We start from the raw sequence: 21,078 nt of genomic DNA on the forward strand, positions 1-21,078 counted from the left end.
AAGCACACATGCTCAGCGAGGTCTGCCAAAGCAAGCTGTCGCCAGTAGTGACAAGCACCAGCTGTGCCCATTAGAAGCAGTGTGACCTCTCACAGCCTCGGTTTCCTTATCTGTCACTTGGGTCTAATGCCACCTGCCTCACGGGTGCATTGGGAAGATGAGACCTGACAATGGCTAGCACATAGTAGGTCTGGAATACACAGTCCTCCTCCACCACAGGCAGCGGCCGGGCTTCTTTGTCTTTGTATCCCTCACAGGAGTTCTCTGAGGGCAGTCTGAGGGCCCAGGGGGCCCAGGGACGCTTTTAGGGGTTGTGTGAGGTCAAAACTACTTCTTTAGTAATACTAAGCTCTCGTCTTTTTCACACCGAGAGGCACGTGTGTGGTATCACAACAAAGGGAGCCCAGGAGCCAGCAGAAGAACCCACTGCCTTCTGAGAAGCCAGGCGTGAGAGAGCTTTGGAAAACGAAAAACAGTGTTACTCTTTACCCCAATCTTTTCTGTTTTAGGTAACATCACTTTTCATAAAATTTCTATTTATGTTCAGATGTAGTCAGTTGAATATTGCTGTGGAAGCGAATTGGTAGACATTTTTTAAATGTTCTCAGTTTTCATGTAGAGCATGGTAAGCATGGAAAGGTAGGACCCGTATGGACAAAAGCTCTTTGGGGTCCTCAATGACTTTTAGTGTAAAACTGAGACCAAGCAGTGGGAGAAGCTGCCCTGTGCTCACTGTGGTGGCCCACAGGGGTCTCAGCACCCATGTGCTCGAATCAGCCCTGAGCCACCGCCCAGCTGCACTGTCAGCTCGATGGGAGCTGGAGCTGCCACGGGAGCATGTCCAATCTCCCAGGGCACCCTGCCCTGCGCTGGGCAGGCCTCGGTAGGTACCACCCCTAACTCGCTGAATGGCAAAAAAGTCACCCAGGGCCCCCGGGATGGAACTTGCCTACGAACTGAGCCGAGTCAGAGCCGAGGGATGGAGACACATTCCTGGTGCCACTGTTTGAGCCCCTGGGTCCAGCCGAGCTTGCTTCTTGGTCACAGGGGCCAGTACATTCCTTTTTTATTTTCGTAAGCCAATTCGAGTTGAGTTTCTCTTCCAGCAGAAAGGGTCCAGATGAAAACTCACAGTCATCAGAAGCAAGGCCTGGAGGTGGGAGGCACTGGGAGGACCAGGGGAGTGGTCCGGGGGAGGCAGCCCTGGAGCCACAGCCAGAGCGTGGGGGAAGCCGTGTTTTGCCCACCAGAGACCTGGCAGACCCCTTTCCAAACAACACAGCTAGACAACAGCCCAGGTTTTCTTTCACTTTATCATTTATAAAGCCATACAATGGATCGCAAGGAAACAAAGCCGCCGACAGGAGCAGGCAGCCTCGGTGTACAACACATTCATGTCCAGGGTAAGTAGCATATGAGGGTTTATACAAGGCAGCCGAGGCTATAGGCACAATGATACAAAATAGAAAGTATATTTCCATCTATATAAATACACAGTCAGGGCACGGGAGGAGGGCGGGTTATTCTGGTTTTCCTGCAGAGGGAAGGCCTGGAAGGCAGGGGAGGTGGGGTAGGGGGTGGGGGTGAGGAACTCCTTACATTTGTTTTGAATGACACATCAGAGGGAGGGGAGAAACAGGGAGACGCATGCAGACACTGATGTGCTCCGCGCACACACACACAAACCCAACACGGACACAGGAGAGTCTCAACTGCTTAACACTGATTAGAAACCCAACTTGGGACATCCCTCTACAACCGCCTCACCGCTGGGAAGAGCCAGGCATGGGAAATAAGCACAGGTCCTCCAACATTTGGGTCATCTGAGGGCCGCAGAGCCCACCCCATCGCCAACACTGAGATTCCACCCGTCAGGGCCCTACAGGCCTCGCCTCCTGATTCCTTCCGCCCGATGATACTGAACTTGACATCCTCCTATTGCCCACCTCCTCCAACCCAACCCTGAAGATCCCTAGAGAGATGCGCAAACTACGCACACACATACACCCGCACTTGCACGCACGCGCACACACGTCCTGTGTTACCACTGCCAGGGGACTCTGGTCTCGAGATTCCGGGGCCTGGCCATCAGTGAAGAGTGGCTCCAGGGCCCGTCCTCTGACCTCTCCAAGGACCCCAAGTGTGGGGAGACGCAGGGGCAGAGGCTGCCCTTGGACTCGGGCATTGGCCCCCTTGATCTCCCCAGCTTCTGAAGCTGGGAACAAAGGGAGGAGACCCCGGGGCAGGGTGGCGGTGCACTTCAGGGCATAGGTGTTGTCCCACCTGTGAGGAATCTGCCCATCTCTGCTCATGCCCATCTGAGGGAGGAGAACGCCCCACTCATCTCCCTCCTGGGAGCCCCTTCATGGAAGGGCCATACTCGTTCAGCCAGCTGCCTCCTCTTCTGGTGGCACAGCCACCAAGCCCATCACCCTGTCCTGCCAGCTTCTGACACACCCAGGGACTCCCCAAAGCCCAGTGCAGGAGGGATCCTGGCCGCCCACGATCTCGGAGCGGCTGCAGGAAAGGCTGCCATGAGGACCAAGTCAAGGCCTTTCCCAAACCCAGGATAAACACTGGCTAGACAAGGGAGCCAGAACACATGACCTCAGGGGAGGGGATGCCAGTCACCTTGGAGGCTGATCAAACAGCTCACTTCCTCCCTATTTCCCCTCTGGGGTCTGCTCTCCATTGTTCCCATTCCCGGTCCTCCCCTCTCCTTCCACCTGGGAAGAGCCACGTGGAGGCACTGGGCCTGCCTCCCTGCCTCAGAGGCCTGGCTGGACAACAGCCAGAAGCAGGGGGGGCCTGGGGCCTGGCTGAGCCCGCCTGGGGCTGTGTGGCTGAGTCACATGCTGACCATGCCTCTCCCGGACCCGCCCCACCCCACGCCCCAGCCTACTTTCAAGACCAGACAGCACTCTCCTGGCTGACAAACGGGTTCAACACTAAACAACAGCAAATATGTCGAGGGAGGGGGAGGAGAGAAAAGGATAAACATTTACACGATAATAACAATAATTATTAAAAGTGCTTTCTTTTAAAGGACATCTTTGGCAAGAATATACTGCAGTGCTGCGGTGTGTGTGTGTGTGTGTGTGTGTGCACTTGTGTGCACTTGTGTGCATGGGTGCACGGGCCCAACCTGTGAGATGGGAGGACTACAGTGTCTTCCCAGCCAGTGTCTGACCCAAAGGGGGGACCTCGTGGAGACTGAGGTGCCTTCCCCATTCCTCTGGAAAAGCCAAACTCTAGGAAACCAGCTCCCTCCAGAGCGACCCAGAGAGGGAGAGAATCAGCTCCCCAGCACCCCTAGGTCCTGCTTGTGCGGTCACCCTCAGCTCAGGCCCGGGGGGAGGTGGGCTGCGGTGGGCAGTGGGCAAGCATGTGAGAAGGCTGACCCTGGGCCTGGGTCTGCCTGATGGTCTAACCCTCCGCTGGCCTCAGGGTGGAGAGGACGTCCAGACCAGGAGGACAGTCCCGGGCTGTCCAGTGGGAGGTTAGATACTGACAAAGGAAGGGGTGGAATCTCTCCTCTGGAAGAGAGAGGGGGAGGTGGGGAAGGGGGAGAGGGAACCCCAGGATCTGGCTTGAATGCCTCAGAAGGAAGAGCACTTTGGAAGAACCTTAGTCACCAAGCACAAGGTTTCAATCTTTGGGAAGCGGGGGACTGCTCCCCGTCTTCATTAGACACTCTCCTTTCTAACTCCCTGAAACAGTATGTCCACACAGATACAGCTTCTTGGAGGAGAAAAAATACAAAAGACGCACACACTCCCCATGCCCACCACACTCACCCATGTCCCCCGCTGGCTCACACACCCGCTCCAGCCCTGGTGAGGGGGCTCCTCTCGGGGCCTGATGGCCAAGGCCTAGGCTTGCCAGAAAAGAGGGGGCCAAAGGGATGGAACACGTGCACCCCTCCCTGCTGAGCCCCCGACAAAGTCTAGGGAAGGCCAAGGCCAGGGCAAGGAGACCCCTGATTGCTCCAAGGATAAAGGCCCCTACATTTCAGGCTTCCCTTATATATAGAAAGAGGGATGGGAATTGGTTTTTAGAAAGAGGGATGGGAATTGGTTTTTGCCCAGGGAGGCAATAAAGCAATATGGGAAAACAATAAATACCTCTTGTCAATTTACCTATTCTTTTTTTAACCTTTTCTTATATTTTATTAGCTTACAGATTCTGTCAGTATGTCTCACATATATATTATATATATTTATATATCAGTACAATGCCTCTCTCCAAGGGACCCCCAGAGGCTTAAGAAGCCCCTCGAGAATGGAGTCCTGGTGACTTTTCCATTCCAGCTGAGAGTACTTGGGTGGAGGTCAGGGGGTTCCCAATTGCCCAGGCAGATTCTAGGCCCTCTGCTCCCGGCAGCTTGTTTCTGCTGGGGAAACCAAGGCAGAAGTGGGAACAGCAAGGCTTTGGTATTGTACATAGGCCATGTGGTATGTAGGCAGCAGCCCAGAGCTCTGCTGAGTCACCTGGACAGCCCAGCAGAAGTCTGGCCCCAAACCCCGGCAGAGGGGAGGACAGGGCCCCAGGCATCCCCTGGGCCTTGCTGAGCAGGGCTCTTGGAAGCAGGTTCCCAGGATGAGCCCAACAGGGGGACCCTGCAGGACAGAACAGAGCTGGGCAGATCAGAAGGCTCAATCCCCAGCACCCAAGAAGACATCATGCAGATAAGCCGGTCTGAGATAAGGCTGGTGTGGTCTTGGCAGCCAAGAATGGGCTTAGGGCTGAGAGCTGGGGGGAGTGGCCTGCCCACCTTGCCACACAACTCGGGGAAGATGCCTGGAGGTCAAAGCCACTGTGGCTGATGGGTCTCTTCCCCGAGGCTATGGAAATGCACGTCTCCATCTCCTCCAACCAATGGTCCCGCCACTCCTGCCCGGGTCTTTGCCAAGGAGAAGGCGCTGGCGGCACGCGGGGCCACTAGAGCGCAGGTGCGGGGGGGACCAAGTCAGACCCTGTTACCCATATTTCTGGGTGCTCCTGGGGAAGAAGGCTGGCATCCCCTCCCTGATGCTGGGTCACCCCAACTCTGACCTCTGGACAGTATGCACATGTGTGTAAATGTGGAACATGGACAAGTACACCTGTTTACAATTCTAGCCAAGAGTCAAATATAAATCTGAGTGTGAGGATGTGGGAGCAGATATATATACACAACCCCACATACATTCCCACGCAAAGTGTACATCAGAGGCAGAGCAGAGAAGCCTTAGGTACCTCGGGTCTGAGATACTTTCAAAGCAAAAGTTCTGCCACATGATATCCCATGCTGTCTCCTTTTGGTTTGACAATGTACCCTAGTGGGGGCCAGAAAAAGATTCTCTTGACTTGATTTCTCCTTGCAAAGCAGTTGGGCTATGGAGACACTTTTCTATTTCCCCCCAAAATATGGGTCCCCAAGGAGGCCAGCTCTGCCTCCTGTAAGGGTGAGAGGGAGTTAGTGGACCTGCTTCGTTTTGGAGACTTTGGGGGTTGCGCAGTAGCCATCTACCCAAGGGAATCCAAGTTATCCTCCTCCATCCTTTTCTTTCTTTCTCTCCCTCTCTCCCCCGCCCCTCCGCAATTCACTTCCCTCTCCCCATGTCACACTTTCTTCTCTCCTTCTCCAAAATTGGCCCAAAGTCCTCCTTCTGGATTCAGAGATGGTCAGGATTCATGGGTCCCCTCCCCACATGCCCCATCCCCACTGCCCTGGCCCGGGGCATGGGGAGAGTTCATCTCTTCTGGCCGGCACTCAGCATGACCTTGGAGACGAAGTTGACAATGGCGGAGGCAGGCTGGTTGGGATCAAGCTCAGCGAAGAGGTGGCAGGCGTTGTCCGTGGTGCTGCCCTGCTTCCGGGCCACAAAGCCGAAGAGCCTGCAGGGGCAGGAGAGGGGTGACAGGTGTGTGGGGAGGGCAGGAGGGGCCAGGCCTTGGAGAGGTGCCCAAGTGAGCAAGCTTATCTTCAGGCTGACCTCTCCCCGCATCTGTCCACATCTCCTGAGCACAGGGATTGGGGTGGGGGAGACCAAAAGAGAACCCTCTCTCTCTTCCACTGACAAGACAGTCAAGTGACAAGAAATGACAGTGGCACTGGTTTCAGGGGAGGCACAGAAATTCCCCTTTTGTGGTGGGGTGGAGGAGGAGGAGGGAGGAGGAGCTGCAGGCAAGTGACAAGACTGGACAGAGAGGTGGAAACGAGACCAAAAATAAAATGGGGACATTCCTAGCTGAGCTTCTCTCAGTCCATCTCAGCCCCGCCCCTACCCAACTGTTCTTACACACCACACAAACGCAAATGAATAAAATGCCGCCTGCCCCTCAAAGGGCTGGGCCTCCTCAGACACCTGGAGACGGTCAGGGAGACAAAAGGACAAGGGTCACGACCCTCCCCCCCACCACACACGCATTTCTCTTGGGCTCCGGAGAATGGGAGGAGGGGGAGAGAGACCCCACACCTGTTCCCCCAACCCCCAATCCCTGCACCAAGACTGGAGTGAGCTGGCATTCTCTCTGCAAAACAGAGTTAAAAATATGAGAGCAGAGAACAGAATGTGAGCTCAGGTCCCCTCCTAGCCAGCGTGTTGCTAATTAGAGTGAGATGGGGCAATCGGGACAGCTGGGGATTCCGATGGAAACCCCTCTCCCTGGGACTGGACCACAACAGCCAAAATTAGAAAAGTTAGGTCGGGCTTGCAGCCGTGCACATGCATGTGTGTACACACCCTGGGCTTCCTACAGCTGTTTCAGGGCCTGGGAATCACTGAGCCAGAGGTCTGGGGCAATGGTCTAAGTAGTGGAAAAGCCTGGGGCCACGACCAACCCCTGAATCCCCTTTCCAGGCTTGCTGGGCTCCTTGGTGCAGTGGAGGGCACTCAGGGCACCAGGGGGAGAGGCTCTGAGCTGTGGGCATGAAGGCACACCAACCCTGGCGGCCAGGTTCTGCCATGGTGGAGTCTGCCAACCTCATAGCCTAAACACCACCTGCCTCCCTCCGTTGATGTTTATGTCAGCTCCCAGGCTCCCAGGGCCAGCTCAACAATAGCCAATTCCTTTCTCTGCTTAGGGAAGTGGGTCCAGACAAGAAACCTCAACCCCAAGGGCATGGAGGAGCACTTAGGACCTGAGAGTAAGACCTTCCTTACTTCAGGGCCTCAGGCATTCGTGTGCCTCACCCTAGTCCAGTGGTCGGCAAACTGCGGCTCGCGAGCCACATGCGGCTTTTTGGCCCCTTGAGTGTGGCTCTTCCACAAAATACCAACTTCTACGCATGGGCCACGAAGTTTCAATCACACTGTACATATGTGCCCACACGTGGTATTTTGTGGAAGAGCCACACTCGAGGGGCCAAAGAGCCATATGTGGCTCGCGAGCCGCAGTTTGCCGACCACTGCCCTAGTCCCATCCCCAGTCGGCTCCCTGAGCCAGTGGCCGGCCAGCAAGGCCAGGCCAGCAGGAAGCTCAGTGCAAAACCAGTTCCTGAATGAGGAGAATGAGTTACAGGCCTGGGACCAGCCCACTCCTGTCCCTGACCCGTCTCCCCACACAGAGCCCAGTGGTCAGTGAGCAGGAGCTTCCTCAAATACAAAGCTCTGGCTTCCTGGTTGGTGGCAGGGACATGGAGACCTGAATGACCCCTGTGAGCCCGGGAGAAGGCTGAGGCAAGTGTGGGGCAAGCTTTGAGATGGCTGGACCCCTGGGTCCTCCTTCCACTGGGCTGCTAATTCTTCCTGTGACCTGGGGCACACTGAGGTCCCCTTCATCCCACACAGCCCCGCTGCTGATCATGCTAACTGCAGGTCAGTTCCACTCTTTCTTGACCGAGGTGGCCTCACTGCGACTCCTCCTCACTCTCCTCCTGCTGCCTCATCCGTCCTCTCATTTCTTCATTAGACAAATATTCACCAGCCCTTCCCATACGACAGACAACCCTGCCCTCAGGAAGCTTGCACTCTGGTGGCCATGCCTCCCTGTCCCCTCAAAATGGTCTCTGTCCCACCCCCACACCCATTACTACCTATTCCAATTGTGCCTGTCTTTTAAGACCCATTTTTTTTTAAATTTAAGTTCTTCCCCCAAACCACCCTGAATCTCCCCCTGCCTAGAATCTATCCCATGCACTCTCCTCAGTGACATCCACAGACACGATGAGCTGCACCCTGTTGGCATGTTGCATACAGCAGTGGTTTTAATTTTTTTAACAGAGAAACTTTTCTTTTTCTTAAACAATCTTATATGAAGTCCCAATATAGAAAAGTGACAGCAGTGTTTATGGCTATAAATGTATCACTCCAACAGCACACCATTACAAACTCAATCAGTAGAAACATGAGCTCATGTTTGCATGAGCCCAGCAGAGTAAAGTGTGGAATTACAGACCACAATGGCAATCTGTGTCAGCTTCAGTAGCCAGGTTATTCCCACACTTTGCCTGGGTTTTGTGATATAGAGAAAACCCTGACTCATACTGATACATAACTGCACATTATAACTAGGTTTTTCCTCCCCTCTTAAGAGCTCAGTTACAACCTGAGGATTGTAGGGTTCCATGGAACACAGTTTGAAAACCACTACAGCATGTTAACATTTATACATGTGTCCTAACCACTGTGCCAATGGCGGGCCTCCTGGAGTCAGAGTTAGCCTTCTGGTCAGTCTGAATCGTCCCAGGGCCAAGTTCCTCTGAGGCACTTAGGAAATGCTGAATGGATGGAGGCATCAACCAAAAAGTCCCAGGGTCATCCCAGAATTCAGACCTTCTGGGTTCCCATGTTCTGATGAAGTCTAGCCCAGCCAAACAGAAGTCCACCCAAAGAGTGGAATGGGAATTAAGGAGGCCAGGATTGGGGAAGAAACAATCATTTAAACAACCCTGCCCTACTGTCATCGCCTCATTAAACTCTCGGCTTCCTGTCCAATTCCTCAGATTCCTACTGGCCTAGTCCTGGGAGAGGGAAGGTGACAAGACTGGAGGCAGAAGGCAAAAGACCTGGCTGCCTGGTCCAAAGCTGAGTGACCCTCACTGCCCTTTGCCTCCAACTAGTCCTGGATTCTCAACCTGCCCCTGCTCTCTCCACCCCCAAAGAGACCAGCCAGCCAGGATGGGGGAGAAGTCACACTTACTTAGCAGGGGCACCTCCCTCCGTTTTCATCCACCTGTGGAGAGAAAGATGGTACAGCCGTAATCCACTACACCTTCTCCCCGAAGCTCAACCCCATGCATGCCCAGACCTTCTGGGGGAAGGCAGGGGAGCCCCGCTATAGGTTGGGGGTCATTCAGATAAAGAGAACTGTGGCCTGTCTCTCAAGGGTTCTCTCCCCAGTGTGGAGAGGAGAAGCAGATTCAGGGTCAGGGACAAGACAGAGGGGGCAAAAGTAGGTATTTGAGTCCCTGGAAGGGTCTCCAAATTTGTCGTGGGTAAAACTCAAAAAGATGCCCAGCACAATTACTTTCACTCTCACAGACACAGGCCGATCTTCAAGCTGAACCAAAAATGCACACACGCACACATATGTTCACCTGCACACACATGTGCTCACACAGAGACTTCACTGTTCTAGAGCTGGCTGGGGGAGAAGGTGTCTACATGAGACTCACTTTCTCTCCTGTGGATCCAGGTCACAGAAGGTGACGGTGTTGAGAGGGTAGTGTCGTCTGAAGAAGAGCCTGTGGTACAGACATCAGATAGACAAAGAGTGAGTGTTGAAGTGACAGGTCAGGCCACCTTCCCATCATCTGTGGCTGCTGTAGGTCAACACAGCCTCTCCCGTATGACCAAGATAACCTGGGCCGCTCACACTGGGGACATAAGCAATGCATGGAGACAGATAGATATGTCAGAGAAACATCTCTCAAATGCTACAGGTTAGGAAAAGGAGAAAGAAACTGGCACTGAGGGATGAGAAATGGGGGTACCTTGGAGGAGAAGGATGGGGTGGGGGGACATGTTAGAGAAAGCATGAGAGGAAGGGCTCTGTTCTAGAAAGCAGGTATTTTTGTCAGTTGCATTTGCAGCTGTATACCCAATGCAGGCACATTTGTAGAAAGATGGAAAATGGGTAGATAGATAGGAAGATAGATGGAGGCATAAATGAGTGAAGGAATAAATGGAGGAGTATAGATGGGGAATGAATGGATGCAGAGATGGATGGATCAACTGGTGAGTGGGTGAGCAAGGGGATGGATGGATGGATGGATGGATGGATGGATGGACGGACAGGTGGCCGGATAGACAGAGGATGGATGGGAGATAGATGGGTACAAGGCATGAGTCAACTGGTAAGTGGGTGGGTAAATGGAAGGATAGATGGGTCACAGGAGGAGAGCCTAACACAGAAGTGGGCAGAAGAGTCTTACTTTCTCTGGTTGTCAGTCAGTGTAATTCCCTGGGAAGACACTTTGAAGTGAACGATGGTGGCAGCTGGCGTGGGGTCAGCAGCCAGTGTCTCGGAAGTGGCTTTGGAGATGGCCTGTGGCCCAGTGAGCGACTCCATGTCCACGGAGTTGACGAAGAGCACGTTGCAGGCTGGAAGAAACCCACCCAAGGAGACGTCATGGGGGCTGGAGTGGGTGGGGATGACCCCCAGGTCCTCTCTTCAGGCCAATCTCAAGCCAAGGCACCTGAGCCCAGAAATGTGCTGTGCCCACCCAGAGACATTTGGGTCTGGGAGTGATGTCCAGCCTGCACCTGCAGGAGGGGACAGGGCAGAAAGGAGGAAAGGCCTGGGCAGGGTCTGGCCACTCACCTGCTCCTTGCTTTAGCAGGTCGGTGGTTGAGTTGGCAGGGCTCGAGCTATCTTTCGAGTCATCTGTGGGATCTGAGACAAAGATTTCATTCAGCCAGTAATTAAAATTCTAGACCTGGAAAGGCTCCCCAGTCTGGATGGGCCTACGGTGAGCTCTACAAATGCTTTGTGCAATGGATACTGCTTTTCATATCAGACACTGGCAGCCGGTACGTGCGTGTCCAGTTGGAATGGTCAATAACTGCTCGCCAGTTGGGAGCTCTAGATTCCAACAGAGCTGGGTTGAGACGCTCAGCCCAGGACCTGCTAAGTATCTATAAAGTGGGAATGATGGTGGTAGAAGTGCTTCAGTGGGTTTTTTAAATGCTCCATGTACAGTGTTAGCCCAGTGCTAGGCATACAGCATGACTTCAAGTGGCAGTTGGTGGTGTTGTTCTTTTGTACTGATGTCTGTGTAGATCGATAAATGCCCTCACTCATTAAACACTTAAATAGCACAATTATAATTTCAATATTAAAAAGCATCAACTGCCGAACCGGTTTGGCTCAGTGGATAGAGCGTCGGCCTGCGGACTCAAGGGTCCCGGGTTCGATTCCGGTCAAGGGCATGTACCTTCATTGCGGGCACATCCCCACTGGGGGGCGTGCAGGAGGCAGCTGATCGATCTCTCTCATCGATGTTTCTAACTCTCTATCCCTCTCCTTTCTTCTCTGTAAAAAATCAATAAAATAAAAAAATATTTAAAAAAAAAGCATCAAGTACCATTTACACCAGTGTTTTTCAGACTTTGCTGTGCAGACTTGTTAAAACCAGAGAACCTGATTAGGTGGTACTTGAGAATAGTTGCATTTTAAACAAGGTCCCGGGGGTGCTGAGGCTGCTGGCCAGGGGATCAGGCTTGGAGAACTACTAGTTTATACAATGTCAGTATCAGTTTGATCATCACTGAATTACTTTGGTAAATTCTGTAGAAATATCATTTAATTAGTGTCTAACTGTCATGGTTAATAATGCTATTTAAGTTGTATTTGAACTTTTAAGCTAATAATGCTGGTCAATTATCATTAATAATTCAATGAATCGAATTGGATACATAGAGACTATCAGACAATATTGGAGGTTTTCTGTGTGGGCAAAAACCTCAGGAGCTCCTCAAGAAAGGAGCGAGTCCCAGGGGCACTTCTGAATGTCCTATCATTGGACAGAGGGAGAAGGCACCTCGGCTCCCAGTTTGCAGACCTCAAGTTCAGGGCCAAGCACATTCCCCTCCTGTGGGCGCTGGGAATAGAAGCCTGTGCTATAATAGAAGCTTCAATTTGAAGAGCTTGGGGTCCACCTGCCATCCTCCATGGGTGGGACACCCCTCTGAGAGAAGCTGAAATCTCCTTTGCTGGCCCCAGGTCTCACTCAGATCTCATCCTCTGTGTCCTGAGGCTGTCGGGTGCCAATCAAACGTCCCACAATCACAAGTGGGCTCGCTCTTTCCTATCAGCTCAGTGTGCCTCAGTCAGGGGACATCCTGTCAGCCACACAGACTAGAAAACTCTAGGGATATCTGACCGTCCCCTTTCCTTCCCATGCAGAGCCCAGCCACCTCTCCTCCAGAGGCCCCTCCAGAGTGCTGTCTCCTGTCCGTTCAGGCCAACCTCCCACCCCGGGTGCCCCATGACCTAAATCTGCCTCCCCCCCTCCCTGCCGACGCGCATCTCACCCTCTGGACAAGGTCCTCCCCACGACTGTCTCCTGGGATGAGGCTTATTCTGATAATTCATTTGAATTTCTTTAAGCCTCTAGAGAATTTTTTAGAACAATCTGGCAAGTCAATTATGTACATTCCTGAAGTTAAGCTTTTTAATAAATGTTTCTTTTTTTTTTTTTAATAAAAAAAAAGAGGTGGTTTCAAGTTTCCCCAGATGGCAAAATGACCCATGTCCTCCAAGCCTGGCCCAAGCTCTGGCGTTCTGGCAGGGGCGAGAAACGAAGGAGGCCAGTTCAAGGGTGGGCTGGGAGACGGAGGAGTGTCAGGTTCCTACCTCGGTTTGGAATGACCAGCTTACAGGGCAGGGCCAGCGGGATGATGGAGTGCTGGTAGACCAGGGCAGAGAGAGATCCTGAGGGGAGGGAGATGGCATGTCAGAGCAGCTTTGCTGGAAGTGGGCCGGAGCACCGAGGGAGCCCACCACTCCGCTATGATCAGCTTCTTCATTACCCTCCCACATCCCACCAACGGAACTGAAAATCCACTCCCTCTAGTTAGCGAGCCCCAAGGGAGAACATTCCAACGGCTCACCCTAGCAGTCATAGGTTACTTAACAGCTTTCCTTTAGAGAAAGTTACTCCCAACATCTCTCCCAAGCCCCTCCATCTGCCGGGGCCCCGCTCAGGACAGTGCAGCAGAGGACTCAGAGAATCGTGGGATCAAATCCCAGCTCAGTCACTTACTAGCTGTGTTCGTGCATAAGCCTAACTTCTATGAACCTCCATGTCCTCATATGTAAAACTAGAGGCCTGATGCATAAATTTCATGCAAGGGGCTCAGCCCTCGCAGCCATGGCCCTCACAGCCTCAGCTTCATCTGAAAGGTCGTCCGAAAGGATGTCCGGTCTAATTTGCATATTACACTTTTATTATTATAAATGGGACAATGGCACCTACCATGCAGGATTGTCACGAGACTAGAAGTAACAGAAGGGACCTAGACAGTGACTTTCACATAGTAGGTGGTCAATAAAGGAAACTGTTGTTATAGCTATTATTCAAATTACCATGATAACAAGTCTCGGTGGGGTAGAACATCTATCAAGAGGAATCTGGCAGAGTGAAGGGACTGGAGGACAGAGGAAGGGAAACCACTGTCCATTTCTCTGCTGTGTCTAGGACAAGGGGGGCAGGCAGAACCAAGGCAGGGGGCGGGGGGCTGGGGCAGGCCTGAGGCTCTCTGCAAGCCAACTGGGGAGACAGAAGTGGGGGAAATCTCACCAAAGTTTGGCTCATTGGGGCAGCCCTTGAGCTTGACTCCTCGGGGGCCGGTCTCTATCAGGAAATGTCTCACCAGCTCATGGGTCATGTCCCCTGGGATGAAAAGGAAGAAATGAGGACCAGTCACTTCTCATGGTGCCCTCCCACCACCTCCCACCACCGATTTCTGACTTCTCCAGTGTGCAGGGCTTTGATGAGAGAACCCTGGAATGGAGGGACTGCCTCTCCTTTCCTCCACCTCAAAGAAACGCAACCACAGAGACCCAACAATCTGGCTTCCCTGTTCTCTGACCCCAATCACCAAGCCCAAGACTCACTCTGCTGAAGAGGGTTTAGCAGGGACCAGCTCCCATGAGAATTAGAAGCCTGCCCAGCCCCCAGGTCCCTCTGGCTTTGAAGAGACCATATGGATCACCTAGTCCTGAGGCCCAGTTAGAGAAGACAGTGTTACCTTTCTTATTCTGCTGCATGATGGTTGGAGGGGGAGAAGACACCTTCATGGCCAGCCCATAGGCTCCTCGGAAAGAGTGGCTGTCACGGATGATGAAGGCCCCGGGCTCCTGGTCCTTCAGCAGAGCGATGGCTGGGTCGGGAAGGGATGGGAGAGAAGAGGAAATAAGAAATTGATGGCACTGGCTTTCCTTAAGTCTCATCAGGCCTCTGGAACCTCATTCTCTCTTAAGTGAGAGGAGATTCTTTAAAGTGAGAATTCAAACACTCTTAAGGATCTTTCTATATTGGAGTTTGCAAACTTTTTCTGTAAATATTTCAGGCTTTGCAGGCCATGCAGTCTCTACTGCAACTGCTCGACTCTGCCACTGCCACACAAAAGCAGCCACAGACAGGATATAAATGAATGGATGTGGTTGTGTTCAATAACACTATAGTTACCAAGCAGACAGCAGTCCGGATTTGACCCGGGGGCCGCGTCACCAACACCGTGTCCTATGTCCACACAGACTTTCCCTTGGGGCCTGAGGTGAGTCTCATCTCCACCCCTATAGTCCCAACTTTATTTTTCTGTAAAATATACAAAAATCTCCCATATCATGCAGATGGAGAGCTAACATTTCCTACTATCTCGGCCAGCCTTTTACTTTGCCCAGAAACCAAGACTTTGCTCATTTTAAGGATCCTTCAACGAGGTGCTTACAATCACTGCTCTGCTCCCCCATACTTTACCACAGCGACTGCTCTTCCTGTCTGACCTTGATCCCAGCCCCCTCTCTATGACCACCACCTATTGCAAAGAGGAAGGAGTCTACTTAAATTTCTTGCCCAGGGGAAGCCCGGGGAGCAGCAGCCAGCCGTGACCTTGGATGGACCCCAGACCCCCCAGCACTCACCCTGTTCTCTGGAGATCTCGGGTTTGTACCAATACTTGGAAGTGTCCTGGACAAATTTCACTTTAGCCCTGGTCTCTGGGCTGTTGTCTAAAGGAGAAAAAAAAGGGATATGGGTTAAATTGTGCCCCCCCTAAAGATGTGTGGGGGTCCTAACCACGATACCTGTGAATGTGACCTTATTTGGAAATAAGGTCTTTGCATATGTAATCAAATTAAAATGAGGTCATACAGGATTAGAATGGTCCCCAATCCAATATGACTGGTGTCCTCATAAGAAGAAAAGCAACAGAGACACAAGGGGAGAGCACCATGTGAATGTGGGGGCAGATTGGAGAGATGCATCTACAGCCGAGGGACACCAAGCACTGCCGGCAACGAGCAGCCAGGAGAAAGGCCTGGAGCAGACACTCCTCCCTCAGAGCCTCCAGAAGGAGCCAACCCTGCCAACACCTTGATTTTGGACTTTTGGCCTCCACTACTGTGAAAGAAAAAATTCTGTGTCTTCAGCATAAAGTCTTTGGCACTTTGTTATGCTGCCCTAAGAAAGTCAGTCACCTCAAACATCAGCAGAGTATTGCTCAAGGGCCCTGAGCAGCTTTGGCATCCTCTCCGTCCACCACCAACGACCGTGTGCCACAGAGCTGCCCTCCTGTTGTCTACCTACCGCCAACTACCACGTGCCACAGAGCTGCTCTCCTGCTGTCCACCTACCGCCAACCACCGTGTGCCACAGAGCTGCTCTCCTGCTGTCCACCTACCGCCAACTACCACGTGCCACAGAGCTGCTCTCCTGCTGTCCACCTACCGCCAACCACCGTGTGCCACAGAGCTGCTCTCCTGTTGTCTACCTACCACCAACCACCGTGTGCCACAGAGCTGCCCTCCTGTTGTCTACCTACCGCCAACCACCGTGTGCCACAGAGCTGCCCTCCTGTTGTCTACCTACCGCCAACCACCGTGTGCTACAGAGCTGCCCTCCTGTTGTCTACCTACCGCCAACCACCGTGTGCCACAGAGCTGCCCTCCTGTTGTCTACCTACCACCAACTACCACGTGCCACAGAGCTGCTCTCCTGTTGTCCACCTACCGCCAACCACCGTGTGCCACAGAGCTGCTCTCCTGCTGCCCATCTACCGCCAACTACCACGTGCCACAGAGCTGCCCTCCTGTTGTCTACCTACCGCCAACCACCGTGTGCCACAGAGCTGCCCTCCTGTTGTCTACCTACCACCAACTACCACGTGCCACAGAGCTGCTCTCCTGTTGTCCACCTACCGCCAACCACCGTGTGCCACAGAGCTGCCCTCCTGTTGTCTACCTACCGCCAACCACCGTGTGCCACAGAGCTGCTCTCCTGTTGTCCACCTACCGCCAACCACCGTGTGCCACAGAGCTGCTCTCCTGTTGTCTACCTACCGCCAACCACCGTGTGCCACAGAGCTGCTCTCCTGCTGTCCACCTACCGCCAACTACCACCTGCCACAGAGCTGCTCTCCTGCTGTCCGTCTACCGCCAACCACCATGTGCCACAGAGCTGCTCTCCTGCTGTCCGTCTACTGTCAACTACCACGTGCCACAGAGCTGCTCTCCTGCTGTCCACCTACCGCCAACTACCACCTGCCACAGAGCTGCTCTCCTGCTGTCCACCTACCGCCAACTACCACCTGCCACAGAGCTGCTCTCCTGCTGTCCGTCTACCGCCAACCACCATGTGCCACAGAGCTGCTCTCCTGCTGTCCGTCCACCGTCAACTACCACCTGCCACAGAGCTGCTCTCCTACTGTCCGTCTACCGCCAACTACCACGTGCCACAGAGCTGCTCTCCTGCTGTCCGTCTACCGTCAACTACCACCTGCCACAGAGCCGCTCTCCTGCTGTCCGTCTACCGCCAACCACCATGTGCCACAGAGCTGCTCTCCTGCTGTCCGTCTACCGCCAACCACCATGTGCCACAGAGCTGCTCTCCTGCTGTCCGTCTACCGTCAACTACCACGTGCCACAGAGCTGCTCTCTTGCTGAAGGGCTGGCAAAGCATTCTCCCTGGGCCAATGAAGCCCTACTCCACCCCATCTCCTTTCTCTAGAAAATTCAGACTAGACCCTTCTTGCAGCTTCTTCCCCACAGTATAAGACACCCAGCTCTAGTCCCTTTCTCCACAGGCTCAACATCCCAACTTTATCGTAACCTTGAGAACTGGGCAGAAAGACCATTTCGTTCCACTTCTCCCCAACCTCCTGCTCATTCCCATGTGGAAAGCCTGAGTTCGGTATCATAGAGGGCAAAGGCGTCACTCCTGCTCTAGAACAAACAGGGGAGGGGCTGGCCTAGAATTTGGAAGCCATCTCGTGTGTTACACACCCCACTTCTCTGGCAGATGCTCCCACTCCCAGACCCTCTGCAGACCCGGGATGATTTCACAGAACAATAGGTTCTAGAAGGCCCTCTGAGAGCACCTAGTCCAACCTCCTAACTCTAAAATGAGGAAAGTGAGTTTCAGACAAGGTGAGTGAGCTTCCCAAGCCCATATGTGAGCCTTTCCATGGGTAATAGACCTTCTCCTATTAGACCTTCCCGGGTGAGAAGACCCAGCAGCCAGTTCAGTGCCGGCTACACCATAGCTTTCTGCTAGGTATTAGCATGTGTGCCCAGCGCTCTCCAACCTCTTCCTTTATCTTTGGGAACAAAAGGAAACCAAAAGGGGGATGGGTGAGGAGGGGAAAGGAATATTCCAATTGTACATGTTTCCTCTCCTTTCTTGAGAGAGAGGCAGAGCAGAGGGAGCCTGTGTTAGTGATGCAGTAAAGCTCAGAGCATCCAGACTAGGGACAGGGGTGGGTTATGTGTCCAGTGCTTAGTCAATTTCAACCTGTCACTTACACTCTGGTAGGCTCCTGGGACCTGTCTCTGGAGGGGCTAGATCAGCTCCCTCTCCTGAGCTGTGCCCTGGGGGAGGCCTCTAGGCTAGCCAGCTGGGCCGTGCAACTGTTGCAAGCTGCCTTTCTCTGCTCTGAAGCCCCAGCCGCTGATGCTGGGCCTGTCTAATGAGCTGTCAGAGGCGGCTGCAGCCCCATGTGCCTTCCTGTGTTGACTCCAATGGCTATTTTAAGCAGGGAAGATGGTGGGAAACAGGAAATGTCCCAACTACTAGAAGTTTTGCATCCTCCAAGGAGAGGAGCTGGGAACCAGATGTCTCTTGTGGGCAGCAGGAAGTAGGGGCGTGCAGGGTCGCTGCAGAGTCCTGGCTTGGCAGGCTCAGGGCAGGACCCAGGAGTGACACGTTGAGAATCCAGGCAGCTGGGGCCCATTCCAGGCTGCCCAAAACATTCCCGATCTTCCTCGAATGCCTCAGGGCCCTGGGGTCCTCTGCATACAGGCACGTTCCAGGTCTGGATGAGAAGCTGCATATCAGCTGAGGCTTTGACCTCTGTGTCTGGATAATGAGCCCTCTCAGTGGAAGCCAAGAGGCCGAGTTCTGGTGACGAGTGAAGAATTCAGTGTGCAAACCTGCACAGGCTTCAGTGAAACTGGCAGAAACTAGACTCCAGTGAAATGCCCTGGCCTTGGCCCATATCACATCTGGCTGCCAGATCTATTATTAGTTATGTGTGCACAGTGGGGACCCAAAGATGAGAACAAAGGGCTGGCAAAAGGTTTGGGGTCCAGGTTTGGAAGGCAGAGCGTCAAGGTTATGCTAAATCACCATAACCCTCAAGATAGGGAAGCATGATCCAACAACTCCAATGTTTTTAGGAGCACTAGTTTGGGTAGTATGGGACTGGATTGGCAGCCTGGCCCCGCCATTTCTTAACTGTCTGACTCTGGACAAATGACTGAGCTCTCCAAGTCCGTTTCCTCATGTGTGGCTGTGAGGATGAAAAAGACTGCTTAGCTCAGAGCCTGGCACACAGCATGTGCTCAACAAGTGGGAGTGGCTCTGGTAATCGTAACAATAACACTGTCATTATTATTATTTTCACCATCCTCATCATCATCGGCAGCTTCATCCCTGCCCCCACAGTCACCACAACCATAGCACAATTCCTTTGAGGACACCTCCAAATCCCATTAAACAGATAAGGCAACTGAGGCCCACGGCCAGTGATCCACCCACGGTTGTCTGCCAGGAGGATGCCAGAACAGAGAGCAGTTCAGACACCCCAGCTGGTGGACTTAACCTGTCAGCAGGAGACGCAGAGGTGAAGGAGAGGCCCACCTGGCATGGAGTACTTGGAGAAGTCAGGCAGAGTGTGCGAGAAGGAGACAGTGCTGCCCCCACTGGGACTGGACATGCCACTGGCGACAGGCGAGGACGACACCTTCCCATTGATGGTGGCATAGTTGGGGAGGCTGCCCACTCGGTCTCCCATGGACATCCTCCACTTCTCTGGCAAGGCCGGTGTTGGACTCCCTTGCCGGAAGGCTGCCGAATCTGGCGAAGGGGAGGTGGCGGGGCTGCTCAGGCCCGGGTAGTAGGCAGGAGACACAGGGAAGGAGGGCGTGGAAGGAGCCTGGTAACCAGAGGCACTGCTCTGCCGGGACAGCGTGGGTCTCCGGTCCTCAGGGGTCGAGTAGCCGCCATAGGCCACGTGCCGATCTAAGCTGGGGCTGCCAGGAACCACGGATCCAGATGCTCCGAGATGACGGCCCAGGATGGGGCTTCCGGGGCTGGATATTGTGTTGCCATGGAGATTGGAGGCCAAGTTGCCCTGGTGGGCTCCAGGATGCCGGCCCAGGCTGGGGCTCCCTGGAGTGGTGGCCACATTACCAGGGAGGCCTGAGGCCTGGAGGGCCCCCGGCTGCTGGCCGCGGCTGGGGCTCCCTGGAGTGACAGCCACACTGCTATGGAGGCCTGAGGCCTGGTGGGCCCCAGGGTGCCGGCCCAGGCTGGGGCTTCCTGGAGTGGTCACTGCACTGCTCTGGGGGCTGGAAACCACATTGCCATGGAAACCAGTTGCTGGCGGGCCCATCACCTGGCGATGGCTCAAACTGGGGCTGCTGGGGGCAGCCATGCCAGGGTTGACAGCTCGGCGGCCAAAGCCGGGACTGGAGGGAGTGTTGGTGCCCACTGTCCTGTGGCGTGCTTGAGGGCTCCCAGGGACCGCGTGGACACCAGCCGCATTGAACTGAGGCCGGGCCTGGCTTTCTGGGGAGCTGAACTGCTGAAGGGAGTAGTCGGGGCTGCTGTAGCTGCTGCCCACGGTTGGAAGAGGAGAAGAACTCTGGTAGCTTCTCTGAGCCGAAGGGCTGGGCTGGCCCAGGCTGCCAGAGCGGAAGCCAGAATCCAGCAGGGGCTGGGTGGGTGTCCGGGGGCCCTGGTCACTGCTCTCCCCCGATGGGAAACTCCCCACCGAAGTGCTAGAGAGAGAAAGAGCGGATTGAGATGTCAGCAAATGTACTTAATGAAGAACAGGTTTCAGTGAGCACTCAGACTTCCTCCCACCACTAGCAGCAGCAGTGAGTTCCACTTGCACGCATGGGAATGCCAAGGCTTTTACATCACCCTATGGCACCATCAGAAGAAACTGAGGCTCAGATAGGTTAAGCAACTGGCTCATGATCACACGGCTCATAAAAGACCAGGGTTTCGAGTCAGCTGTGTCTGATTCCAAAGCACATGTTTTCCCCGCTGTACTACTCTGGCTCCTGAACCAAAGTCAAAGCGAGGAGCTCTCTTCCATCGAAACTGAAGGTGACTGGGTCTAATGAACAAAATAAACTAACAAAATAGAAACAGGCTTCTAGATAGAGAACAGACTGACAGCTGTTGGGTGGGGGGGTGGAGGAGGGCTGGGTGAAAAAGGTGAAGGGATTAAACCAAGGGGGAAAAACTCATAGACACAGACTACAGTTTGGGGATTACCAGAGGGAAAGGGGGATGGGAGGAGGTAGAAGAGGGTAAAGGAATGCATGGTGAAGGAAGGACACAATACAACATACAGATGATGAATTATAGAATTGTACACCTGAAACCTATATAATTTTATTAACCAATGTCACCCCAAT

At 53.5% G+C, this 21,078-nt stretch overlaps 1 protein-coding gene across 2 annotated transcripts in view; it reads right to left on the reverse strand.

The window, feature by feature from the left end:
* Positions 1–1,079: 1,079 nt before the first annotated feature.
* TNS1 (tensin 1) overlaps positions 1,080–21,078 on the reverse strand; it is a gene marked incomplete at its 5' end in the record, with an annotated part of 198,147 nt that continues 178,148 nt past the window's right edge. For both annotated transcript variants that reach the window (XM_081095421.1, XM_081095422.1), the window contains 10 exons: positions 1,080–5,880; positions 9,127–9,159; positions 9,602–9,670; positions 10,361–10,529; positions 10,750–10,821; positions 12,784–12,861; positions 13,730–13,822; positions 14,181–14,312; positions 15,076–15,162; positions 19,289–20,430. In XM_081095421.1, coding sequence (XP_080951547.1) covers positions 5,736–5,880; positions 9,127–9,159; positions 9,602–9,670; positions 10,361–10,529; positions 10,750–10,821; positions 12,784–12,861; positions 13,730–13,822; positions 14,181–14,312; positions 15,076–15,162; positions 19,289–20,430 — 2,020 coding nt within the window. In that variant the 3' untranslated portion in view covers positions 1,080–5,735. The remainder of the gene's footprint in view (positions 5,881–9,126; positions 9,160–9,601; positions 9,671–10,360; positions 10,530–10,749; positions 10,822–12,783; positions 12,862–13,729; positions 13,823–14,180; positions 14,313–15,075; positions 15,163–19,288; positions 20,431–21,078) is intronic.

Source organism: Myotis nattereri (genome assembly GCF_964212035.1).
Source record: "Myotis nattereri genome assembly, chromosome: 7".
NCBI classification, from domain to species: domain Eukaryota; kingdom Metazoa; phylum Chordata; class Mammalia; order Chiroptera; family Vespertilionidae; genus Myotis; species Myotis nattereri.